General features: G+C 46.2%; 1 protein-coding gene across 3 annotated transcripts; it reads left to right on the top strand.

Moving 5' to 3' along the window:
• Positions 1–1993: 1993 nt before the first annotated feature.
• LOC144768718 (serine/threonine-protein kinase SBK1-like) lies at positions 1994–17391 on the top strand. 3 transcript variants are annotated; one of them, XM_078652588.1, is made up of 5 exons: positions 1994–2099; positions 7868–8050; positions 8627–8829; positions 10287–14241; positions 15334–17391. In XM_078652588.1, the coding sequence occupies exons 1-4, from the start codon at positions 2021–2023 to the stop codon at positions 11025–11027; spliced, it is 1206 nt and encodes a 401-aa protein (XP_078508714.1). In that variant the 5' UTR covers positions 1994–2020; the 3' UTR covers positions 11028–14241; positions 15334–17391. The 3 variants fall into 3 exon arrangements, with proteins under 3 accessions (XP_078508714.1, XP_078508713.1, XP_078508715.1); XM_078652587.1 differs by lacking the exon at positions 1994–2099 and adding an exon at positions 2363–2991; XM_078652589.1 differs by lacking the exon at positions 1994–2099 and adding an exon at positions 3246–3846.
• The last annotated feature ends 9883 nt before the right edge of the window (positions 17392–27274 follow it).

Below are 27274 nucleotides of genomic sequence, written 5' to 3'. Positions count from 1 at the left end.
TTTAAGGCGAAGTGCGCGGGTGGGCGGAGCAGCTGGGAGGCGGGAGCGGGGAGGGTACAGAATGGAAAAAGGGGCGGGGAAAAGCGGCGGTGGCGGGAAGGGAGGGCGGAGGGCGGCGAGGTAGGCGGACAACAAGGAAGGAAAAACCAAAACACGGGGGAAATGGAATAAAAGCAAACAGGCACAATTTAACGACAAAACAAGGGCAATATGAAAATAAAACAAAACAGGCACAATTTAACGACAAAGCAAGGGCAGAATGAAAATAAAACAAAACAGGCACAATTTAACGACAAAACAAGGGCAAAAACAACCGCAGCGGAGGCAGCCGGCAACCGGCAAACGAGGCAGCAGCGAGGCAGAGGGCAGGCAAGGGGCACACGCAGCAGCTGGTGGCCGTGCGGCGCGGGGGTGTCCCACAAGTGGGTCACACTCACCTGCGTCGCACGGTCGCCATTTAAGGCCAAGTGCGCGGGTGGGCGGAGCAGCTGGGAGGCGGGAGCGGGGAGGGTACAGAATGGAAAAAGGGGCGGGGAAAAGCGGCGGTGGCGGGAAGGGAGGGCGGAGGGCGGCGAGGTAGGCGGACAACAAGGAAGGAAAAACCAAAACACGGGGGAAATGGAATAAAAGCAAACAGGCACAATTTAACGACAAAACAAGGGCAAAATGAAAATAAAACAAAACAGGCACAATTTAACGACAAAGCAAGGGCAGAATGAAAATAAAACAAAACAGGCACAATTTAACGACAAAACAAGGGCAAAAACAACCGCAGCGGAGGCAGCCGGCAACCGGCAAACGAGGCAGCAGCGAGGCAGAGGGCAGGCAAGGGGCACACGCAGCAGCTGGTGGCCGTGCGGCGCGGGGGTGTCCCACAAGTCCCACAAGTGTCCCACTCGGGGTGACAAATGCAAAAACAACAATCGATGGACGGAATGTTGCACAATGGCAAAACAGGAACAGGAAGGCCTGGGGACACTTGGCTCCTAGATAGAGCAACATGGATTCCTTACAGACAAGTAGTTGAGTTGGTTGATGTCAAAGATGTTGCCTCCCATGAGCTTGCTTTAAGACAGACTGGTATGTGGGATTTCACCTGTCCGCCAGGGCAGAGAGACGCAGTACTTCTGAGTCAGTGCAGCTCCAGTGAGACACAGGTGGACTTGTTTATGTTTATTCACGCTGGAGCTCGACTCCTTTTCCACACCCTCCTTTCCCACATACACAGGCACTGGGTTCCAGCCATGTAGGACTTCCAAGCATCAGCTCCCCCCAGGGATCCCACTATAAGGTGCTAAAGAAGCCCGAGCAATCCGTCGAGGAGCAACAACGAGACAGAGGACAAGCCAGGTCAGAGGGCCACGTCCAGGGTGTGGGAACATTTCAGGCCTGTAGTGCAGGTGTTTCGCATAGGCATGAGACTGAACAGCACTGCCGCTAGATGGCAGTGTGAGGGCCCGCTATATGCTTTTGGTGTCAGCAGCACTCATGTGCGCGCTTTAGGCTCAGCAGGACCACCTGTCTGTGCCTTCCACCCACCTCAGAGGCCTGGACAATAGCCTCACAGAGCGACTGAGCGGGATCAGAATTTCCTTACACCCCTGATTAAAGGAAGGGGGGGGGAGCAGATATCAGTCTCTACAACGAGCAGCTTTGCCAATTCCTTACAGTTCACAAGTGGACGAGCCTGCCACACACGTAGGCCCTACCTGCAATTCACCCCAATATTTATTGAGATTTGAGTCACGTGACCCAGACCCCACCAAAACATTTATGAACTCGGCTCCCATCGTGTTCCCTCAGCAGCTTCTCTCTGCCTCGACCAGTGTTTTTAACTTCAAAGCAAACACAAGTAGATGATGGACGGAGCACTTCATGAACTTCTGGTCTTTAAAACAACAGCACTTTGCATGCTGACATTTTTGGGCCTCTACTTGCAACAATAAAATCGAAACTCCAAGTCCCAGAATGCAAGCTGCTGTTGGGTAAAACGCCAGCACTGACGGAAGGCGTCACGCCTATGAAAGCCCTCGGCAGCTGCGTTTCACCCCGACTCAAGGCGCACACAAGCGCTAGCACCGCGACTGGAGCACTGCAGGGTGAGGCCGCCGCGGTGTATGGGTTATATATCATTTGTATAGACAAACAGGAAGAAGTTCCCAAAACCTCTTGACTATCTTTATTGAGTGCAGGATACAGTTTATGGCTGGAAGTTGTGCTTAATTTGGGAGGTGCCCAAAGCTCTGCTCAGCTGTTCGTAGACGACTCAATTAAACGTCAGGCGCGCCAAATGCCAAACCCTCTAAAGTAAACCATTACCCGCCGATAGTCTGCCTTTGTTATGCCCCTTTCTTAGCCCGCTGTTGAATGTCCATTACCTGACACTCACGTACCCTTCATCTAACTATTGCATGTTCCAGCATTCTCACGTTTTGGTGCTTGCAGGCCTGCCTGGTGACAACGGGGACTACACGTAATGTAAAGGGCTGAATCGCCGGTGGGTGGCGGTAAAAGGTCGACGACTTTATCGGCCCAGATTGAACAACACAAGCTACTTCGGGGAAGCGGCAAGTCAAAAAGCGTACAACTAACACAACATTAACTAGTCGACATTAAGTTTAGTCGTTTAACTTCTAAAAGACGCGGACGGTCCCATTGAGAAGGGGGGCGTCGACCGGTTTCGCCACCTGCTGATAGCTAATGGTCGGAGATTGCTGCTTTTTAGCGCCTCATCACTATTAACCCCTCGCCGCTAAAGGGGCCAGCCCTCTCCCGTGTTTATGCAAACCGTACCCCTGCAGACACAGGCGACGCATAGGTGCTACAGGCATAAAGACGCCCGCCTCACTGCAGAGCTAGGTGCACTTACCGTCTCCGTTGGAAGGAGCTCTTTCGCCGCTCTCCTATCCGGCGGGGGCCCGTCCTGGAAGGCCCTCGTTCTAATTTGTTTTCCATTTAGAAGATTCTCCCATTTAGAAGATTCTCCCCCAGGTGAGTCTGCTAACTGGACCGTGTCACTTATGGATTTTTTTTCTTTCAGAAAAAGTTCTGCTTTAAATTTTTCGCTGGAACTTTTTTTTCTGCTATAAAGGTTTTTGCCATTCTCTGCTTCCCACATAAGTGCTGTTTCTTTAAATTCTTGGGAAAGTTTCCGGAACCTCCGACTTTTTTTGCGGGTAAACGTGTGTGCTAATAAAAACGTATAACTGATATAATGTACGCAGTTCTAGCATTATATTCCCGAACCTATACATTTGCTTGCTGCGAATGTCTCAGTAAGGGCACAGCAGCTGTTCGATACTGCCAAACCACGCGGTGTTTGTTGGCTCGTAATGCCAAGTTGACATGCACCATATGATCTTATATTTTATGATGCGGCCATCCTATAAAACCACTGGGAACCCAAGCTTTCACCTCAGTAAGGTCCCTTGAGCACTTCGGCGGTCCTCGAATTAATATGTTCACCCTCCTGAGGTCATATAGGTATTGCGTGAAGAGCCAAAGGCCGAGGTGAGCGTTAATAGAGTTCCCCTACTTTTCAGGAAGTTTTCCCAGGTGGAGATCCATTTCCACGGCGAAGATGAGTTACCGAGCCACTCGCCTCGTCCTTAATTTTGCTTTGCATTCTGGAACTTGTAGTACTGATGTCACAAGACTATAGGGAAAACAAGATTTAGAGCGTAAAGAAAAAATACGGACTGGATTAGACCCGCAGGCGTAGACCAGGGAAACTTGACGCTCTGGCCTTGCTTGGCAAGTGTAGAGACGCCTCTACGTGGTCGCTACTTTCAGCAACGGGCACCATCGGCAACAGGACCACTCCAAGCTTCAGCATGCCCTGCACAGGTTCGTACCGTATCCGAAGCAGCTGACTTCTCGAGTTTCACCAACCCAGGCGTAAGTAGGTCATTAGAAAAGTTTTGTTTCCATCGCATTTAGGTACGTGTAGTCCCTTAAACAAGATGGAGTAGCGTCCAGCTACTCCATTTTGTTTAAGGGACTGAGGAGAAGAATACATTTCTGTTACCTTTTTAGTTACATCTTCTTCTGTTCGGTATATTTCACTGGCATTTTATAACCATAAGAACACTTTAAACTATTACACTAGGCCAGTCCAACATTTCTGCAGAACATGAACAATAACAGAAATTGAGAGCAATTTAACAGAAATTGAGAGCAATTTTCACCGCTTTCAGCACGTTTTCTGCTGTGAACGGATCGCAACCCCAGTCAGTTCGTCATTTTCTCTTCACCCTGTTAAAATTGATGTGCTCATGTTTTTGCGAAATGCAGGACGCTAGCCCCGCCCCCTACTCAATAAAAGCTGGGGTGTATGCAGTAGGCCCAATGTTGTGCAAATTAATCCATAGGCCAGGGGGCCTAAAGTTTCTCAAAAGGAGCTCGGCGCAGGCGTTGCCGAACACCGGGATCCCCGAGTCACCGTTTTTCTCTGTTTCCCCGCCTCGTTATTTCCCATCTCTGGCTTTCTCTCGCTTGCTCTGGGCCAAAGTCTGACGAGATAAAATAATGCCCGGCTCTGCAACCACCGGCACAAATTAAGAACTCATTGTTAGTGCTCGTTGCATGTCTGGCTCCAGAACTGAATTGGCGAGGTCTGGGTAATGCGTCTGTGGGGCTATGTGGTGTGCACTTTAAAACAAACTTCTCCTAAAATCCTGCACAAGCACAGAGAGGTAATTTCCAGTTTGAGTATGCCTGAGAAGGAATTGGAAACACCGGGGTCATTTGGTAACATGAAGTGTTACCAGGCTCTGCAGTCAGGCTGGTATCCTCTGCATAACCAGGCACCCAGGGGCTCTAGTTTGGAATTCCGGATGCAGGCTCGGGACGTGAACATTGGGAATTGTGGGATGGGATACATGGCATTTAGTGAAGTGAGCGGTGTCCGTCCTACAGCTTGCTTTTCTCCATATTAACCATGGGCGTTTTAGAGTGCGCCACAGCCGCCGCTGAAATACCTGCCATTGGCAAATACACTGAGACGGTTATTTACAAGTCACTTTTTCCCATATTAAATGGGGTGAACAGTCGGCGCCAGGGACTTGTAAATAAGCCAGTGAGTCTGGCTGCAAAAACCATGCCTCCGCGCGATAGTTTTTTAAAGTCAATATAAATTATGACTGGGACGTGATATTCCTGTTCATTGAGAAGTGTGATATAGCGATGATCCACTGGGTGGAGACAGCAGGCAATTAATGCTTGCTTTTTGAAAGTTTTAATAGATGCAATTGTATTAGTTTGGCATCCGAATATAAACACGTAGGAACAAGGAGTCAAATATTCTTTTCTAGGTCTCATCTCTCAGCGGGAGGATGGGACGCCTGTGTGACGACCGTTATTGGAGGGGGGCCGAGGGGTGGGTGGGTGTGTGTGTGTTTGGGGTTCCGTGGTCCCAGAACGAAGCTTTCACCCATCAGCGGGAGGGGTGCTCACGCCTTCACCCCCTCCACATGTAGCCCAATGGATACATGTGATATAATATTGGAGATTCAGGTGCCCCGCTTCACGGTCAGTGGGGTCGGTAGCATTTTGCTTTACGTCACTGGCCACCCAGGGACAAACGTGGATTTTATGGATTAATTAACAGTTCATAATAAACGCACTCTAGTGTCCAAAATTGTTTACACTGCTTCAAACGGGTAAATAGTAGCACGTTCTTTGAAATGAAGGAATTAGTTTCAGAACATTGAAAAATGAAGCTATACTCGCGACTGAAGTCTACCGAGTCGGTCAGCTGCAGTCCCTAGGCCAAAAGGGCTTGTCCATTTTTTTGTGGGAGATTTTCTGGCCATCTTGGCCCCGGCCACCCAAGACTGCGGATGGGGAGCGTCCATTTTGTATTTTTTAAATCTTGCCTAAGACAGTCTCTTTTTAGAGACATATAGCCTGATTCGCAAAGGTAAAATTACAATTTTAGCGTGTTTTGTTTCTTTTTGAATTCACAAACAAACATAAGTGTATAACTGCAGAGACTACGCAGGAGCGGAGAACTCTGCGCGTAAAAAGATAGGAATATTGTATCTTTTTATGTGTAGAGTTCTCTGCCCGACTGCGGAGTCTCTGTTGTTTTAAACTTACTATTAAATAGGAGCTTGTGAATTCCAAAACATGTGTAAACTTAAACATGTCAGTTTACCTTTGTGAATCTCGTCCATATTGTTCCCCAGACTAATAGTGAGTTTAGAGGCAGCCATTGCTTTCCATTGGTTGGCTTCATAGCTATTCTAATTTCAGCGGCCAGCATGGCTTGCGGGTGGTGGGGCGCGCATATTTAAAAAAAATGAATAAATTAAACTTACCTTTGCACTGGGTCCCGCGTCTCGGCTCCTGCTCTTCTGTCTGGGACGGAAGCAGAGCCAGGTCCCACTGACCAATCACAACGCTGCAATACAGTGTTGTGATTGGTTTTGAGCATTCTGGTTGGACGCTCAACCAGGGAATGGGAGCCTGAGCTTGTCCTCCATGCAGGTTGTAATGCAGCCTTCATTGAGAACGGGGAAAGTGCGCATGACTGGTTTGGGTGGCCCTAGAGGGCCGACTAAACAGTCATTGAGCACTTAGGGCTTCAACGGACGGCTGACAGCGCAATACCTGCTTGTCTGCAGACTGCACGACTTGTGCTGGCTTGCTTTCAGAGTCCTGGGACTCTGAAACCTGCTCTGTCAGCCGCCCTTTGAAGCCCTAATCAGGACTTACAAAGGTATTCATACTCCTAACAAATACCCTTCTGAATTGGACAATACCCAATTCTCATACTGCTTTTAGGTGCTGAAGGAAGCCCTGCGACCTATAAGGGGCACCTATAAGGGCTGAAACATGTCGACCATCGAATTGGACTAAGAGTGCAGTGGACTCATAAACAGTCCTTCCCTGCACAAACTTCACTTTTTTATATAGTCTTCTCATAAACCAATCGGACTACAATTTTTGTTTTTAGGTAGTATGATGATCACTTTAATCAACACACTTCACTTGAGCACCTTTCACTAGTCACCGATTACTGATCACTACTGCAAAAACCAGTGGTTCCCTCCAGGTGGAAGAAGCATACAAAAAGAGACCCAATGATGATGCTGTCACGTATCTAATACAGGTGGAGAATCAAGATAAACCGCCACACGACCTGCCTACGTGAATGAGGGTTTTTTAAGTACTGACGGATAGAATACAGTGGACCCTGGTTGCAGGTACAAGTGATCCATTCCCTATTTATTTTGACTGACTAATAGGAAGCTGAATGGATCATAGCTCCCCCCCCCACCCCCCCATCCCCCTGATTTAAATAAATGTTAGCCATGTTGAACAGCAGCCACATAACACTACATTATATATGTATCTAAGAAATCATAGGATTAATATTTGGGTGATTCACGGATATCCTTATAAAAATCTTTTCCCAGAACTGGGCAGTACTAGGAAAACCAGGCCAGCCTATTCAAAGGCTACCCTCCCCATGCACTATGAACCAAGTTAGTGACATACATAACCTTTGTCAGTACTATAAGGATTTTTCATGATTCCAGTATTACGCAAGTCTTTAATTTTGTTCTAAATATTTTATACAAATTGAAATATAGGTCAATCACAGCAATAGTTATTTTGTTGTGAAATTAACAAGGTAGCTTTAATCGTGTATATGCGTTTTAAGCTTCTCCACCAGAAGATTAGAGGAAATCACATTTTAGGAAGTTACATTGTGTCCTAATGAATATATACTAAAGTAACATTCTGTGACCTAGTCACCATGATGCAAGTGATTTCTTGGTTTGTGCCAGTTTTCAATGTATTTGTACTTGACTATTGTTCTCTCTGGTAACTTTTGTTTTTTCATTGTGTCCGCCTGTAGGTATCCCAGTAAATCAAGCCATGAGCCCAACAGTGATTGAAACGCAGTGTATCCTAGAAGGGCTGGTGTCTATGATGTCTTCTAGGCTGCAGGAGGTAGATCTCGAAGACTATTATCAAGTTGTCGAAGAGCTTGGGTCTGGGAGCTTTGGATCTGTGTTGATGGCTAAAGACAAGACAACAGGTAAGCAGGCAGCAAACACCAAATAGTGGAAAGTAGTCTCTTAAAACACCCATTCCCAAACAACCTCCAAAAAAGTAGCTTCATACAGTCTTAGGTTGTGTGTCCGAGCAGTTTCTTTCTTCGCTCCCATAAAGAAGATGAGCTAGTAACTTGTTGATCTGGGTCTTCCTGTATCGATAGGTAGACTCCAGGATTCGCTTGATTATTTATTAAGCTTAATGTTAACCCATCACATTTCTCGTTGGAAAGGGTCAATCAAACGTGGATACATATTTAGTTGGACAAAAACACAGACCATGATTTAAGAAAATGTCAATCTTGTTAAATGGCTGTAGTATATAAATTGGATGCCCCATAGTGGAATTATTTTGAGTTATTTGCTATGCAGGTTCATTTGATGTGGTTCCACTGACTCAGGCCACAACTGTTTATCACGCCCTTCTTGCTTAAATCCATGCGGGTGTTGCACAAATCCCCATGTTAAACCTCTAATTAAACTCTGATGGCCTTCAAATGTGGGTGAAGTGAGAAATGCAAGAAGAGAAATTGTAATTTTAACGTCCATATTTCTTACAGACAAGACCACAGCATTGAAACTTCTAAAAAAGAGCCAAACCACGCTGGAGAGATTTCTGATGGAGCACTACACATCTTTCTTCCTCTCGTCACACTCCAACATCATCGGCTCCTATGGAGTGGCTTTCCAGACTATCGACCACTACGTTTTTGCCCAGGAGTGGTCTCCTGTTGGAGATCTGTTCGAAATGATCGAGGATCGAGTAAGTGTGTTGTTGGCTATCGCTGTATGAGAAGAATTGTACAATGGTATGGCACCTCGGTAGGGACACTAGGCCTACGTAACATGCGCAACAATTGAAACATTGAGATGCGGAGCCCTGACTGATGGCTTCTTTATGCTATAACTTCTTTTTTGGGGTCCGAACCTTTCGCATTTCTGTGCCTGCTGAAAAATGCTGAGGTTGAAGTGTACCACTTCTACCATTGGTGAGCTTCTCTATTCTGAGATATTCAACCCTGAACCAAAATGGAGAAGGTGTCGCGTATTTTGACACAGACGCGTCAGTCAGTATGGGACTATAAATAATACTTGAGTTTTCTGGTTGGTCTCAAGAATCCAATATGAGAACCATAACCTAATTCTATCTGCCCAGGTATCGCCAATGTGCCTTGGTTAACTTGACCCCTGAACGCTCCCACCCCAACAAGCCCATGTCGCAGACGAGAAGCCACAACAAGCTCTTTATTTGGGTTAGTGGTCGTAGGACCCCATGCCATATTTATTCTTACATATACACTAAAACACATTTTCTTTATGCACAGTAGCCCACAATTGTACAGTTGCATTTAAAGGTGGCTATTACCTAGTCTTAACAGAGGTGCTAATACACTGTATTTACCTAACCAAAATTGTTCCTGTGAATCCTTTAAAATCCTTTTTTGTGAGTGAGATCATAAAGGGTGCCAGTGTCCCATCCTCTTAACACCCCATGTCAAATAAAATCAGACATGGGTGTGCCCCTCCTAGACGTCCCCTACTGGTATTCTCCTGTGCAAGGTGCCTGTCTGCCCACTAGGATACCTACTTCAAGCACCCCTACACTAAACCCCCCCCCCCCCGAGCCTGTGCTAGCTTGCACTCAGTGCGCCTGTAAGAGTGGTTGGCAGGTAAAAACTAGGAGAAATAAAAGTATTTCTCTTTGTTATGCAGCTCTAAAGGCAATAGTTTTTGGTGCTGCCTCAGATCTACAGATCCTTGTAAATCTCTGGGTAGTGTAAAAAAAAAAAAATGTGTGTTGCGTGGGTACGCCCACAGCAACACCAATTGCATGCCCCATTGCCACTTAAAAAGGAGGCGAGGGGACCCATATTTTCAAGACTGCATTAAGCCATACAAAGTGGCTTAGCGCCGCCGTGCAAATATGGAGCAGGGCATCACGCCATGGAACCACCAGAAAAATTGACGCTCCGGTGCTGCAATACCCTTGTAAATATGCCCCTTGGTGTTTATGGAGGGAAGAGTGAGTAGCTTTGATTGGAACAGCAGCATTAAGGAAATGGTTCTTCAAACCATGCCTTATGAGTATCAATTAGTCTTGTGCAAAATGTGCACTGACAAACGCAGTGACAATGTAGTGCGGGCTCTGGAAAGGAACTCTGGTAGGGAATTATGTATTCTGTCAAATTGTACTTAACTCTTTTAAATTCTGATTTTTAGGTTGGAATTCCAGAAGTGATGGCCAAACGTTGTGCCGTGCAGATTGCAAGTGCTTTGGACTTCATTGGTAGCAAGGGACTGGTACACTGTGACGTGAAACCTGAAAACATCCTCCTGTTCGATGAAGACTGCCACTGTGTCAAAGTGAATGACTTTGGTCTTACTTGCTTGAAGGGGACACCTATCCGAGCCAGGTCTGGCACCTCATCGTACATGTCCCCTGAACTCTGCCGCCCCAGGGAGGGCGACACCTTGCATGCTGCCTCCAGCCTGGATGCCTGGGCCTTTGGAGTGCTCCTGTTCTGTGTGCTCTCTGGATACTTCCCTTGGGAGGAGGCTGTACCAGAAGACAGCGGCTACAATGCATTTGTCAACTGGATGGACAACTGTGCTGCGGAACCGCCTCCTTTGTGGGAAGGGTTCACCACAGGAGCCCTTAGTATGTTTAGACGGCTCTTGGCTCTCGATCCCAACGAAAGAATCAATGTTCTGGAAATCATGCAATTTGTAGACTTTCCTTGGAAGGCGGACAATCAGACTGACTGTGATTTGGATGGATCCCAATCCGCTCTGAAGAAGCCAAGCTATGAGTCTCTTAGTGAAGGTGCCATGTCCTCATCTAGTGATGGCACAGACAGCAGCAGTTGCACCAGTGGAACTTCATCGACCTCTTCTCCTTCTCCATTCCTTGATGTAGAAAGCAATAACTCCAACCTTTTTAGCTTCATGTTTTCCTCATGAGAAGATCTACTCTACTGATATTTCCCTAGTTTGAGGGGTTTTCAAGGGACTAGCAATAGAAAGTCTTATGACTGGAAATAAGAGTTGACATCTTGGCAGTAACTTGATGTGACCGGTCATGGCTAGGACCGCGGAGTCTTGGAGGAGTGAACCATCCAATGTAGAGTCCACCATTATATACATGGGACCTGAAACTCTCATTCCTTGACCTCTGGCCATCTTCACACAACTGACCTACAGGACTGCACTCAATAAGCAATTTATGTTTCAGAACCTGGGTGGCAAGGTCAGAAGTATGAGGTGCCCAAAAGGCAATCAAGCTCGTATGGGGCAGCATTATTGGCCCAAAATGCAAGGCTTTCCTAGATTCAAGTCTGAGCCAGTCCATAATGATTGAAGACTGAAAGACTGCTCTGAGCAAAATGGCTTCCGAAAAGATATGTTTTGCTCTGATGGTTGGAGAGTGTCCATGTTTACAAAGGTGTCGGCTTGTACCCTACCTAACCTTACTTTTATTGGGAATTCTGGGATGGTAGTCTCCAGAGAGCATATGCCAGAAGGGGCAAGAGGACATTACAAAATGTTCTCTAATGCAAGAAGGATGTAATAGATGGCGAGAAGCATGCAGATATCTAGTACTGAAGCAATCACTTTATATAATCTCACACGTTCAAAAGGATATGACCACACCCACTAATGCGAAGAAGTAGTGGTCTGAGAAATGCCATGGAATTCTGAATGGTGATCTTAATTCATAGTTTTTTGGGAATCCAGTTCATTTAGTCTGACCAGAAAGACATTTGTTTATTTAGTGGACACATGGGAAACTTGCAGCTTTTCTTATTTTAAAAAAAAAAATACATAATTTTATTGGAATTTTCTGTGAGCACATCAAGCATGCAAACACGCCAAACATCCATAGGTACATAGGAGTAAAAGCACTGTCGATCATATTTTAGATCCACATATTTCCATATCCATAGATATACAATGAACATGCAACTATCGGATGGTATGTTGGGACATTATCTGTCACCCATTGCAGGGGCTGTGTGGGTCGGGGCTGCTCTACCTGTCTCCCATGTCAATAATGTTATAGCTTAACCAGGAACCCCATATTTTGGTAAACTTCCTCGGGCACCCTCTGGCCTTGTATGTGACTTTTTCAACTGCCATATAAGATCCATACTATTTTTTTGAAGGACTGCAGCGTGGGAGAATCTGGTGCATCCCAACGTTTGCCCACATCTCCCTTTCCTACTACAAGGACGATTACTAAATAAATTTGGCTCTAGGACTAGCTACATCCGTAGAGATACCCAACAGGGTGTATTTAGGGTCTCTTGATAACGTTTCTCCCAACACTCCATTAAGTTCTGCTATTATAATGTTCCAGTATTGTTTAATGCTAGGGCACTCCCATAATGTGTGTATGAACGACCCTCTCTCTGCCCTACAGCTGAGGCAACTTGCGGAATCAGTTCTGCCGAATCTATGCAAGCGGGCCACGTCCTAATAAACCCTATGAAGGATTAAATTGGATCAGTAGAAGTCTGGATTTAATTGCAAATTCCCTAGGGTGCTTTAGATCTGCGTCCCAATCTAGATCCTCGAGGTCTCCCACTTTATTTTCCCAGCGAGCCCATAGTTTTATCAGGGAGTCGGGCATATTATTGGAGACCGTTTTATATGTCCATGACACTGCCCTTTTTACAGCTTTATTTTCTGGCACTTTGCAACAGTATTGTATACAGATATTTCAAGTGGGGTGATTGAAGCCGGTAAGAGCAATGATTGCACATCCTTCGCCCAGTTCTCCAACATGATAAACCAATGAAGCACTGAGGTGAGGGATTTGAAGGACTATTGGGTCAAGGGTGACTCAAGTCCATGGGGAGACTGCGAACAGTTGGTTATATGACAAAGTGTATTGTTTAACACACCCAACATGGAGAAGGAAATGTAACGGTAAATACCAAGAGAATATGGAGTAGGAAAGTACCATCTCATTAGTGAGAGAGTGCCTACCCATGAATGTGTCTAGTACAATCGCGCCACCAAACTCCCACCCATGCAGTAGCGCACACTAAAAACAGTGGGACAACCCAAGCACACATTTCCACAAGTACTTCACAAATACGCTTAACATGTGACACCCACTGACAAAACGTGTATTTGGAAGCCCCAGTATATTTAAACTCACTCGTACAAACTACTAGTGACCGCAAATTCATTAGCAAAATAGACTGAAACCGCTCTGGGGTTGCCTGCTCTGGTTCAGAGGGGACGGGCCTGGCACTTCAGGTTGGACTGCTCCTATTTTGCATATGGCTGGTTCCTGTCTGGAGTGGCACGGTGGACCAAAAACGATGGACTGGGAAACTGCCCTGAGACAACTACACTGCATCCTGTCAGACTTAGATGCAAAGTGAAATGGTGAATCCATACCAACTCTGTAGCCCGGGTAACGAAGTGATTGTCTCCCCGCAAAGTGTTAAAGGGGACCACAATGGCATATCAGACATCTTGCCTATAAAATCTGGCAAAATCATAAACCAAGTCAAACTGTATTTGCCGCAGCTGAAACCGTACCAGGATCTGACACAAGATGGCTTTGGAATATTGTATGTCTCATTTGCTTTGGGCGCATATACGTGTACACCCCCATAAAGAGTACATGGAGGTTTCTCGTTTGCTCTCCACAACTAGAAAGGCAACAGGAGCCAGCATTCATCCAGTGTTCGACGCCTGCACACTGCCAAAGTAACAAAGGGACATACGTATGCATAGGCACAAAAACTGCCATATAAGAATACAAGAGCAGAGGAAGGCCATTCCCACCACCACCGCAACCATAACAATAGGAGGCTTTGGTCATCTACAGCTGCTTGGAACCTTCTTAGCCAATGTTGTTCTTAGTCAACTTAGGATTACCGTGCAAAGGCATGTTTGCACCCTGGAAATTTGCGCTGTGACAGTTCAACTGACACCCTCAGCCGCACTTCATGCAGTTGACTGCTTCTGGAAATTACCAAAATCCATTTCCAATTCTCCCAATCCTTGATATCAGTAATATCAGGGCGAGGAAGCACTACCACACTTTACTCAAAGGCACAATCCCCTCAATGCCACAGCCAAGAAAGGGCTGGACATCCAGAAGATTGGAACATGACTTTCTAAAGGAGCAGCAAAAAACACCTCTTGCTGCATACAGGTAAGGCGCTCACACAACTGTGATATTTTGCAGGGTTGTGAGGGATGGGATGGAACACATCACTATTCTGACTTTTTCAGATCAGATTGAGAGTAAGTCCAGCAAAAAAAATTCTTAATTCGGGGCCACAAGAACCCATAGCACATAATGCTATCCATTGTCCTGAGTCACCTGACAGGAAGTTGAATAGGGTGGAAGCTCTAACCAATGCATTGTTCCACCAATCCGTAACTGCGAGCGTGATTGACTGCTATGGGAACTGGCTCCTTGGTGTGCAGCACTATATCCTGAAGTGATAACACTGTTTGATAATTTTCTTCCGGTTGGACCAGATATGTTCTACATGATGAACTATCTGAGAGTCGCATACTCCGTCCGCGTGGGAAGCTAGAAGCACTGGGCTGGGGAGAATACTTGGTATGACAATAGTTATAGCGCATTGAAGATACTGCGACTGTAGCAGGTGTGCATTCATATACCACCGAACCAGCTTCAGTAACAAATGTCCCTTTGCATGAACATCTCTTGAGTTCTATCGCCTAACGTGTGGATGTGAGTTGTGCAGTACCGCTCTCTCCTGTGCCTTACCTCTACTTCTGACACACTTACCCATTCTTATTATACCCGAGGAGGTGTCGGTAACCTTTTAACATCGATTATGCGATCCAATGTGGCGCATTCCCAGGCAGTATATTTTGCTTCTTTATTTTAATGCACATTCAAACCGTCTGGGCAAACCACATTGGTACACCTTGAATATAGCAATGTGTAACTAAAAGGTGATCTGTTAACCATTGCAAAGGGGTGGTACTTTTTGAATAGCTTGATCGCTTTGAACTAAGAACATGTTCTCTTTTTTTTATTATTGAAATCTGGGACTTATCTGGGGTTCTTTGGACTTATGGAGCAGAGCTGAACTCCATGGACGATCTAGAACACCATGTGTCGCCCATTCATTAACATTTCCCCACGTTGCAGGTGCCCCGCCACCATGACCACATATGGGGTATTTTAGGGATACATGTTTTTGTGTGCATGGGCACAGACCAAAAGGGCACTGATTATTTGTATCGCCTTTTTTTTGTTTTGCAGAAAATTGCTGGATTATTGCAAGTAAAGGCGGAGTAGAATCATGCCATCAACTTCCATGAGTATAAGGAAAAGATTCAGTACTTACTGGCACGTCAGCCCCTTCTACAGCACAAAAGTTTGCAAATGTTGGAAGAGTAGGAACAAGAAACCAACCATTTACAGGATCAGTGAAGGACTGTCAACCAGCAAACTGCCCCCGCAGAGACTGTACCATGGTAGGGGTGAAGAAATACCGACTCACAAGCCCGTACCAGAGACTTTACCCAATTTGATATACTGATCAGATTGAGAGTAAACTCCGTGTACAATGGACACCGCAAGCAACTAAACAGAATACATTGGATGATTTGTATTCCCGTTATTCGCACCATGTCACAATCCATCCGTCTACCGCCTCATTTTTAGTTGTGACCCTACCATGTCTACTCATGCCTATCCGTTTTATTCAAAATATATTTTAACTGAATTACATGTATCCAAAGAGTCTTTTTTTATACAAACCTTGAAAGTACTTATTTGACCAATTTCGTATTTTTTGTTGTAAAGTACAACAGTGTCATCAGATCACCTCTGAGTGCTGGCCGCTCTCGGAGCGGTAGACTTCAAGGTAGAACTTTTCCAAATAACCATCTGGCGAGAGGGGAGTATCTCTTGATACCCACAATCAAACATGCCCCATAAAATGATGGACAAGACCAGTAAGGTACCAAAGCCATGAAAGTTAAGCTGAAGGAGGCATCTTAGGAGCCTGACTTGGCAGTATTTGCAACCCATCTGTGGACCGCAGTCGGGGAGATGGTTGACCAGACAAGGATCTTCGGGGGTTTGCTGAATTTCATGTCTTTTTCTAATCTCTGTTGCAATGAATTTCACTTCACAGGGAAGAGATGTGGCTACGAAGTGATCAACCACTGTATCTGTTGCCTGAAAGGTAGAATCTGTTCAAGGTGGGAGACCTTATGCTTCTACTCTCATAGTAGTTGACAAACCGGTGCAATAGTTGGGAGAGAGACCATAAAGCGACTTGTGCATGAGGCAGAGTGTGCTGATGGCCACTTTCATTTACTGAATGCCTTTTGGGGCCATTGTGATATGATTGTGTTGTTTCAGTTCATAGAGTAGATGTGCTACATATTTTTGGACTCTAGTGAGTGTTTGGATTGGTCTTTTGAAGAGGCCAATGTAAAGGTTCTTTTAATAGTCCAGCAGGGAGATCTTTCAAGTGGAACGGAATACAGACAGGATGCTTTTAGAAGTAGTAAGTGGTCACATGCTAATTTGGAAATTGCCTTGATCTGAGGAGAAAATGATTGACCATGAAGAACACTCTCCGGTTACGGGCTTGTTCCACTGTGATTGGGAGGAGGGGGTTGGCCAGTTCGTCTGGCTTGGGTAGTTGGAGCAGAGTAATCTTCTCCTGCCTTAAAACATCACTATTTTTCAGACACTCAACCAGTATTTCTCATTTGGTGGGATTACCGCCACCTTGTTTCTCGATTGTGGAAATCCCTTATGTTGCAGATTCACAAAATGAACTGCATGACCAGCTGGTTTTCAATTGCAGATACTCCCTAAGGTGGTTACACTTCAAATATCTCCAATGTTGCTTCCTGAGCTAGCTTTCAACTCTGGTAAACTCCTCAGCACTAATGCTATTAAACGTGAATGGAATTTCAGGCTCACTCAAAGTGGGTGGGGAGGAGGTTTGGTCTTTATTGTTGTTCCCGTCACAAATATGATAACATTCATGGCACAGTAGAGAGGCTTGTTATTTTAAAACTTCGTCAGAACAAGCATTGTCAAAGACAATCAGTCTGGCCTTGGTAAGCTCTCAATTTCTTTATTTTATTAACAAAAACACTTGTGCAAAAGGCATTAAAAGTAATGCTGGGAAAAAAATGTTTCATTTGAAGGTGGCACCCACATGTTAGAAAGAAAAGTAAATAAAAAAAATGAAAAAAACATGATCGGCAAGCACAAGTAAAAGCAGTTGTTGCCTCAGGTGGGCTACTTTTTGATGGATGTGTGCAAACCATATTCATTCACTCACAGTGAGGAGAGCCAATGACTGAAGTAGGCTCACCCATTGCATATGCTGTGGTGGGTAGAAGCGAAGTGTGAATGACACCCTGACAGGTGTGTGTATATGTGTGTGTGTGTATGTGTATATATATATATATATATATATATATATATATAAAAAACATTTTTTTTGGGGGGGACATATAAGCTGTCTCTAGGCTATGCTTGTCAATTTAGATGTCATTTCATTATTAGTGAAATTCTTAATTAAGGGGCTGCACCTGTACAATTGAAAATATTTTGAATAATAAAATATATGTAAACATTATAATTAAAGATAGTGAGTTGATAACAGAAACTGATGAATTGGAATATGTACAATGGAGTAATAATTAGATGTCTCTCCCCAAATACCGCTGTGGTCTAGGAATTAAAGCAGCAGTATTAGAAAAGGGCAGACACACCAATGTTGACATCCCCAAGATAGATTTTAAACTCCACTACAGAAATGGATTTCATAACCAATTAGAGGGTTGTGCTGAAATTTGGAGAAACGGCGGAGGTTGGACCATTCGTTCCTCATCCAGCCAGGCAAAGCGTTTGATTTTAGCTCACCCATGTAATACAATATAAAAAAAAAACTTAAACGGCATTAAAAAAGTAAAAAAAAATCGAGTAGCATTGAGGTGTTCATACGTGATTCCAATAATGTATATGCCAAATGCATGAACACCTGTATGAAAGTGGCAGGCAAGCTGTTATGGTTGTAATGTTTTGGGTCTAGGCCCCCATGCAGTATGAGTGATGACACAGACAATGTACTTGGGTGGTAGAACTGGCCCAGGGCACATCCGCCCGGACCCTTTTTATTCTCAGGGTCACATGTCCTGTGACACCTGTGCTGATGGGCGTGGGGTGGGGTGTAAGTCAGCCCACAGGGAGTTGCTGGTAAATCAAACCACTAGAACAGTGATCAGCAGGTCACTACATCCCTCCAAAACTTTATTCAAAATGGAACAACAGAGTCCAACCTGTGGGAGAGAATAAAACAATAAATAGGTACTTCCACGGAGACTATTCACCTGTTTACAGAAAGAAAACAATGGTACGACTGTAGCTAGGATCACTAGTTTTGCTTGGCACAGTTCAGTGCTGGTCTGGTCCTCCTTGGACTCATGATGTGAAAGTATACACCATTGTTTCTCTTTCTGTACTGTTCTCTGTGACCGTGCAGGTGGAGTGATGATGAATCATTTATCAATCCAGATTGTTGTGGCATCCACGGAAATGCTGCAATGCTTCTCTCCACAGAATGGTGGAGTAGTTGCAAACATCTCTCTCACTAGGATGCCCCTCTCAAGGGATGTCCCAGAGGCCCTCTTCACCAGGCTTCCACTGGACTGGGTGTACTTTGCCATGTCGCTCCAACGCCACCTTCTAGGTGTGTGGAGGAAGCGCTACGAGTCCCACCCTCAAGTCCCTAGCTCCACCTGAAGCATAGTTGTTTACTCCTGCGACCAAAAAGGTGGATGTCACAAATGGTCCAGCCTGCTCGCTTCTGCCACCACCAGGTTTGCTCGGTGTTCTGAAGACTCATGGATAGCTAGTTTCTCCAAGTGCCACCGATTTTTTTTCTCCAGGTACTGGTCTCCATGCCAGGTGTTTTGCACTCCGTCACCCTTACCTTCTGGTGTGCAAATTGTCAGATCCCACACTCCTCTCTTCTTCTTGAAGTTTCTTTGCGGTGGCATCATGCCACACAATTTCCTCCATCTTGTTCTTTCGCTTCGTGACACGGTCTAGTCCCATAATGTCTTGCACTTGTTCTTTGACCAGGCCTCTCCGTGTGACGTGCACTTCACATGGGTCTCCCTTGTCCTGTCCCCCTCCCTAGGACAATGCATTCTCTTCTTTCGGTGACCAGACCCGTTGTCGCTACCTTCTTCTGTTCATTACTTCTAACTTCAGGTCAATCTTGTCAGACCTCTTCTCGGTCCTCTTCACGGACCACTCCTCTGTCCTCTTCTCAGACCTCTTCTCAGGTCACCGATTCTCCGACCTCTTTGCAGGTCGTCGCTTCTCTGACCTCTGGCAGGTCCTCTCCGCAGACCTCTGGCAGGTCCTCTCCGCCGACCTCTGGCAGGTCATCTCCGCCGACCTCTGGCATGTCATCGCCTCTCTCTCTCGAGGATGCGCTCTCTCTTCGCAGCCTCCTCTCAGGCCAGCTACACTGGATGATTTGCGCCGTGTGACCACCTGGGCCCTTTTCCTTGCAGGGCACTCACTTTTGGGCTTTAGCCCGTACCGTCCCTGTCTGGGGTACATCTTTGGCGCAACTTCTCTCTTTGCGCTCTCCGTTCTTAAATGGATGGTACACCTACGTCAGGCAACTTGCATACTTACTTCTTCCCCTTGCGGTGGTGTCCTTTCACCACCGGGCACGCATGCTGCACACTTTCTTATGTTCTCTAGGGCCTTGCTGCTTAGGGCTGTTATCCTGTACCACCCCTTCCTCCATGGTGGAATAGCTTCCTGTGTCCTTGCTGCTGCAGTGACCACCTATGGCCACTAGGTGTCACTACCTTCTCTTCGCCAGCCTTGGCAACCTTTGCCCTCCCAGTTCCTTTCAGCGCTCTCTTAGCTGACCAATGATGTTGTCTTTCCTCCCCACGTAAGAAGTTAGTCTTGAGGTGTTCTGCTCTTTCAGTGTAAGCAGCTACACTTTCCCTCAGCAACTTTATTTTGCAGCTTCCTTCTCTGTTTAGATGTGAGCTTCCTTCGCACAGTCTCTTGGCATTACCTGTATGCCCATGGCAGTCTTCACTGTGTCCCTGTCGAGTGTTGCCTTTCTTTTCTTTATGCTGGTGCATTGGCACTGGATGGCCACTAGATGGCACTGCAGTGCTTTCATTTTGGTTTGCAGCTGCATCTTCCTCTCGGCCTGCATCTTTTGCACACATTGTTCTGCCCTGGGCTGCTGTGTTGCTCTGACCTGACAGGGCAGGATTATTCCCTATGTTGTTTTTCTCCTCATTTAGAGATGCTGGTTTCTCGACCTCGGCTGCTCCCATGTTGCCGTGGGTATCTGTGCCTCTCCCAGGGTAAGTCCTATTCTTTAGTGCCTGTATTTTCTCTGTCTCCACACTTAGGCATCATCATGCTCCCTTAATTACGGGCCTGCGGGGCCCTGTGCTGTGCTCGCATGGCCTCGTCAAACTTGACACATCTCTCATCCATTTACGTATATGCCTGTTTACAATTGGACCCTGGTCTTATGGAGCCATAGACCATGGGAAAGTCTGTCGTCAAATGATAGTCTATATATTGATTGTTGAATACGATCTGTCACAAGGCCTGCTCCCTCTAGGGTGACCAACTGTCTGTAAATTTCATGGACCGTCCGTCATTTTAGTGTGATGTCCGTTGTCCGTAATCATTCCTTTTTCGGATGCCATTTGTCCATAATTTTGGACATTAATTACAGAGTTCCCTGCGAGAAGCCCCAAGAGATTAAAAGTTCTCAGGGGCCAGCTAGCACTTCTCTGTTGAACTCCAGAGGCTGCAGCAGCCCCTCTCTGAGCTCTCATAGACTGTGGGCAGGTCCACTGTCATTCCGACTGTGGCCGATTATCCCCTTTCGAAAGGCAATGCACCAGCCATATGCCTTTAGCACATTTTGTGTCGGTGAGATCATAGTGTGGGGAACTTGCCCCCTTGTGTTATTCGTCAATGTTGTACACAGAGTGAACAGGGCAGGAGCAGTGACGGGACAGAAGAGGCGACAGGAGAGGTGACTGGGCAGGAGAGGTGACTGGGCAGGAGAGGTGACTGGGCAGGAGAGGTGACTGGGCAGGAGACGTGACTGGGCAGGAGAGGTGACTGGGCAGGAGAGGTGACTGGGCAGGAGAGGTGACTGGGCAGGAGCGGTGACTGGGCAGGAGCGGTCACTGGGCAGGAGCGGTCACTGGGCAGGAGCGGTCACTGGGCAGGAGCGGTCACTGGGCAGGAGAGGTCACTGGGTAGGAGCAGTGATGGGACAGAAGTGACGGGACAGGAGAGGCAAGAGGAAAGGAGAAGTGACGGGCAGGAGCAGTGATTAGGCATGAGCAGGAGCAGTGAACGAACAGGAGCAGTGAACAAGGAAGGAGAAGTGATGGGACAGGAGAAGTGATCGGGCAGGAGCGGTGACGGGGCAGGAGCGGTCATGGGGCAGGAAAACTGATGGGGTAGGAGCAGTGACGGGACAGGAGAGGCAACAGGAAAGGAGAGGTGTTAGACGGACCGGGAGATAGATGCTCCCATACCATGAGATTGAAGAGTTGCTCGTAAGTCGTTACGTTGCTTCCCTTGATCCACCCCTCGAAGGCCCGGCTGAAATAGTTCACGTATTCCACCCAAGTTGTGCCCGGGATCCGAGTGCAGTTTCGGAACCTCTGGCGGTACATTTCGGGTGTGAGCCCATAGCGGGTGAGGAGGGTAGCTTTCATGTGGTCATAGGAGGTCATCAGATGGTCTGGGAGCTGTAGCAGGGCATCGCGGCCCTCATTGACGAACCTCCCCCATAGACCGGCTCCCCAGTCGCTTCGATCGATCCGGTGGGAGGTCATAGCGATCTCGTAGGCCTTGAACCATTGCTGTATGTCGTCCTCTCGGAAATATTCTCGAACGACATCCTTGGGGATGTGTACCTTCCTTTCTGTCACCCCCGGGGGGCGCGGTTGCTCGGGCACTCCTAATTCTTTGTTCTGCTTGCGTAAGTCTATCTCAGCTAGTTTGCGTTCGTGTTCGTACGCCAGTCTCTTCTCTTCAAGCTCTCTTTGTCTCTGTTTCTCTTCCCGTTCTTCTCGGAGCCGCAGATGTTCCAGATTTAGTTTTTGTTCGGCTAATTTGAGTTCGCCATCCATTTTGAGCCGGGCCATCTCTAGCTCATGTAGTCGGTTTCTTTCTCGTTCTTGGATCTCATCTTGCGAGAGACCCGTTCTTCGCTCCTCGGGAGCCGTGGTGTCTTTCTCTGCTGTTGCGAGATTTTGGTCCGGGGGTCTGACTGTGGTAAATAAATAAATAATACCCTATTTTTGAATGCATAAATGAATAACAGATAGCTCAATAAATAAGAGTCAAGATTCGAGGTAGTAGGAGTTTTGCAGGTTTAATACAGCATAAGGACAGGAACAGGACGACCTGCACGGGAATAGGATGGCAGCTGCCGGGGACAGGATCGGGAATGACGGCTAACTTTTAATAACAGTACATGAGCATATATACATAGCGCAAACACATAGCATTACATTGCAATAGGCGTAGCAGTGGGTGGAGCAATAGGCGTGACGCGTAGCAGTCGCGAAAGATAAGGGTGAAAAGAGGTGTAACAGGGCGTATACATAGACGTGTGATGCAAACGTAACAGAATATGTCATGAATGGGGCGGAAACCATGGAGGGGGCTACCTGAGGAGCCGGGACCTCTAACCTGATGGTGCGCGCAAACTGGCAATGACGTATCACTAGGAGAAGCTGGGGGCTTCGAACTCTGTGCTAGGAGCAGAGACTGAAGTCTGGAGAGTCAGGGCGACATGTACCTAAACAGTATCTAGTATCTGATGTTTAGAGAACATGTTGATATAAACTAGAAGTCAGGAGGGGAAAGGCTAACAGACACTAAGACTGGAGCATGCATTATTCTACATGTAGTGCGTGATGAAGAATATTAAATGACCATTAATACAGTATTTCTCTAACATGGGGCCGTAAAGGCTAGACAATGACGGTAACTATTGATGCGATTCAGTAGCTTAGGAATGCAGAGGAGGAGGACTGAACTGATAACTCGAATCATAACATACTCTTGGCAGACTCAGAGGCAGAGCCAAGCTGAGCCGGGCACTGCGAGGCAGGAAATAAGTGAAGGGTCGAGGATACAGGTGGGGGCTGTATCGCTCCTCAGCGAGGCTTCAGGGGACAGGAGCTGAATCTGGTGTCCAGGCCCTTTTGAGGCCTAGAAACGGGGACTTTACAATGAAATAACGTGCACACTGAGAAACGTGGCAACGTAGCTTTACATAGGCCTGATATTCGTATTATTCACGAGAACTGGAAACTGCCATACTAGAGGCGGACACAACTGTAATTGCGTCTTTAATCAAACATGGGGAATAACATATGCATATTAATCATTCACATATAACATATGTGGGATGACATGTAGGGACACAGAACATGGCAAAATTTACTTTTCCACATTCCCTCCTTGTCACTACGTTTCATCAGGAAACATCAATATTCATGATACCATCTATCATTTCATACAGTATCATTTGCTCGTCTCGAATTGTCTTGGAACGGGATTTAGAACGGGGCTTGGGACTAGGAATACAAGAGGTAGCACAAATGCCGCAAATCGCAGGGCCACATTGTATACAGAGGCAGCAGCTGAATATGATCGTTACTGCAATACCTAGAAAGGACAAGACTTTCCATCCCCAGGCGGAAATTATATTCCAGAACCAACCGGACCATGTCCAGGTGCCTGGATCTTGGTGTAACAGATGGGCAATTTTATGAAGTCTGGTTATAGCTGAATAAACAGACGGCGCGTTATTTGGAATGAAAATGCAGCAACTAGATCCGATGACTCTACAGGCCCCGCCCCTATCGGCCAATATGACGTCAAGGACGAGACGATTCTGGAGCACGACAATTCTCATAAAGGATTGTTCTTCGGTTAAATTACTTAGAGCAGAAGTAGTCTCAATTACTACTGCTTCGAGGGTTCTGGTTAATCTACGTATCAGTTTACTATTCACAACTGTACCTAAATAAGGAAAGACACCTTTATTGATATCTATATATTGTTCTAGAGCAGTTTCAGTATAATCGACAATCGGGAGGTTTCTCTTGTGTCTAGTATGTACTAGGTGGGAATTCCTATGGTAGTCGGGTGGGGCTAGAAAAACAGGTGGCAGTAGGAAGGCAATGTAACAGGTTCCCTCCCAATCGAGGGGCAGACGAACATATGCGGTCTGACCACAAATAAAATAAGAATGACGTGAAGCTTTGAAAATAGATTTCCTACTGTCACTATACTTGACAATAGTAGTACAATCACTATGTCCTATGTGTGTAGAACCATTATTTCGGACACATAATTCGCCTTTGACTGGTAGTACTGAAATTGCAGGTAAGTCTGGAGTAGTATCAGACTGAACATTCAGGACCATGAAATTCGAAGAATAATTACCTAAATTGTACACTTCATTTTCTAGATCTAACCCGGTTCTGTGGGGGAGACCTTGCTTGTCGGGAAAACATGTACTGTTAAGAAAAGACATATCTGTTGAGGATGACGTTAACGTGGACCATGCTCCACACGAACCATTATGCGAAAAAGGATAAGGAAAGAGTGGCAGAACTCCCTTCGGTGTCTGGAAAGGGGGAAGTCGACCACACACCCAACAATTAGTGGCATTGCTGGTCTGGTGTGAATAATGTAACATGCGGATAAAAGAATTATTTCGCATAGCGAGGCGGTAAGAGAGTTCATGAGGAGGCAGATCACTAAACGTGTGCTCTACTGTAACATTAGCAGACTTATTTACATGAGAAACTGGAAAATACAGGTAAAACGCATAACTGGTGCAGGAAATCATAATGCTGAGAAATAATATGAAACATAGAAAAATGATACATCGGATTGAGTTTTGACTAACTCTCTCACTATGGGGGTCTATTTTATACATGTCAGAAACAGTCTAACCGTTTCACCTAGGGGAGGACTTAGACAATCAAACTGGCTGACTTATTTTACTAGACCGGAGTTTCAACTTATACTCCTGTTGCGGAGTTTTCTCTAACAGGGGAGGGTTTGTAGCAATGTCTTTTGCGGGACAGTCCTTGAGAACAATATTTTGGCAATCCTTCAAATCCTGGGAAATGTTCTTTGAGACGGGTTTCAGTCCATAAAACTTCTTTATATGTGAAAGGTGCACCCAGCCTTTGCGACCCTCCAACTTCACGGCTGTACGGGTGGCGAGGAGGACCTGTCGGGGCTCCTTCCAGCGTGGCTCCAGCGGACTTGAGCGGTCAAAATTCCGGACAAGGACCATGGATCCTGGAACGATTTCATGCGGTGCCACCTCGGTGTTGTCTGGAAATGCGGCGGCAACCTGTGAACGACAAGAGTTGAGGGCAGACATCAAGGAAGCTAGGTAATCTGTCAGCATATTACTTGAAACATCGGTAATACTTCGGGGTCTAGGAGTACCCCACATGTTAGGGGGGCGGCCGAAAACAACCTCATACGGGGACAGACCTGATCTGGAATGTGCGACCATACGCATATAGAACAAAGCGACTGGCAGAGCTACTAGCCAGTCCACACCTTTCTCTTTACAAATTTTTGCGATGCGAATTTTCAGGGTCTGGTTATGTCTCTCTACGAGACCGGCTGCTTCAGGATGGCGTACACAATGGAACTTCCACTGGTACCCTAACAAAAGGGAAACGTGCTTCATTAACTCTGATGAGAATGGCTGGCCGTTATCAGAATATACGACTCTAGGGAGTCCATAACGGGGGAAGAACTCACGAACCAACTGCTTGGCAGTGGTCGCGGCTGTGTAATCTGGAACTGGATATGCTTCTGTCCACCTGGACAAGGCGCATACAACTACAAGGACATACTTGAAACCTCGACATCGCTCCATCTGAATATAATCCATCTGGAGGACTTCAAAAGGGTGGTCAGGAGGCTGGAATCCACCTTGTTCCACCGGGACTCTTTTACCTGGATTAAACTGACAACATATCATACAGGTACGGACTTTCTGCTTGGCTGCAGCTCGTAAATGCTTGTTGAACCAAATGTTCTGGATACTGTCTAACATAGCTTTTTCTCCTAAATGTGCTGGACTATGTGCGGTATTGATAATGACTTGAACCATAGAGTCGGGGAGAAACCATGTGGCTCTACCCTTCGTTAACCATCCTTGATCTGTCTGGACCCCTCCTTGTTCGGACCATTTCTTGATTTCATCGGGAGTAGCGTGTAACTGGATATCTATGACATCTTGAGTAGGGTCCTTAACGGTCATACATGAAGTCGGATCTGGAGTGTGTGTCATGTTAACTGGAATGTCTGGAGTCTGTGCTGTAAGCTTGGCTGTGTGATCTGCTAGATCGTTACCCTGGGAAATAATGTCAGTAACTTTCGTATGTGCTTTGCATTTCATGATAGCAATGGATGTCGGTAAATGTATGGCATCTAACAGAGCTTGAATAAGGAGACCATGCTGAATCTTGGTTCCATGAGAAGTCATGAAACCTCTCTCCTGCCAGAGCACTCCAAAGTCGTGTACGACTCCGAATGCGTAGCGTGAATCTGTGTAAACATTAACTTTCCGGTTCTTAGCGTGTATGCAGGCTTGTGTCAGAGCAACTAGCTCTGCTGCTTGAGCGGACAGGGTGTCAATACGGTGCGTCTCAATAACTTCGGTGTCGGTAGTCACTGCATATGCGGCGACTAGTTCTCCTGTACTTGTTCTCATACATGAACCATCCACATAAAGTGTCAGGTCGGGATCTGGTAACGGAATATCTGTCAGATCTTGTCTTGGCTTTGTCGTAATGTTAACTACTTCCACACAGTCATGTGTGGCTGAATTCGAAGTAACTGATGGTAACAATGTAGCAGGATTTAAAACGTTGCAGCGTCTGATTTCTATGTGTGGCTGGAACAGTGTCAATTCATAACCTGTTAAACGTGCAATTGTCAAGTGCTGAGTCTGTGTTCGGTTTAAAAGAACTTCCACGGAGTGTGGAACTTGTACTGTCAGGGAGTGTCCTAATACTATGGAATCACTTTGTCTGATAGCTAGTGCTGTGGCTGCAACTGACTTGAGGCACGCAGGCAGAGCCTGGGCTAC

This window comes from Lissotriton helveticus, chromosome 7 (genome assembly GCF_964261635.1).
Source record: "Lissotriton helveticus chromosome 7, aLisHel1.1, whole genome shotgun sequence".
Lineage (NCBI taxonomy): Eukaryota > Metazoa > Chordata > Amphibia > Caudata > Salamandridae > Lissotriton > Lissotriton helveticus.
The sequence above is the reverse complement of the archived record's forward strand: the minus strand, read 5'-3'. Positions and strand labels throughout refer to the sequence as shown.

Excerpts from the sequence above, each read along its gene's own strand:
- LOC144768718 (XM_078652587.1), top strand. The coding sequence starts at position 2,781 with ATGCAAACCGTACCCCTGCAGACACAGGCGACGCATAGGTGCTACAGG. Across the intron at positions 2,992-7,867 it reads TTTAGAAGATTCTCCCCCAG|GTATCCCAGTAAATCAAGCC; the intron begins GTGAGTCTGCTA and ends GTCCGCCTGTAG. Across the intron at positions 8,051-8,626 it reads GGCTAAAGACAAGACAACAG|ACAAGACCACAGCATTGAAA; the intron begins GTAAGCAGGCAG and ends TATTTCTTACAG.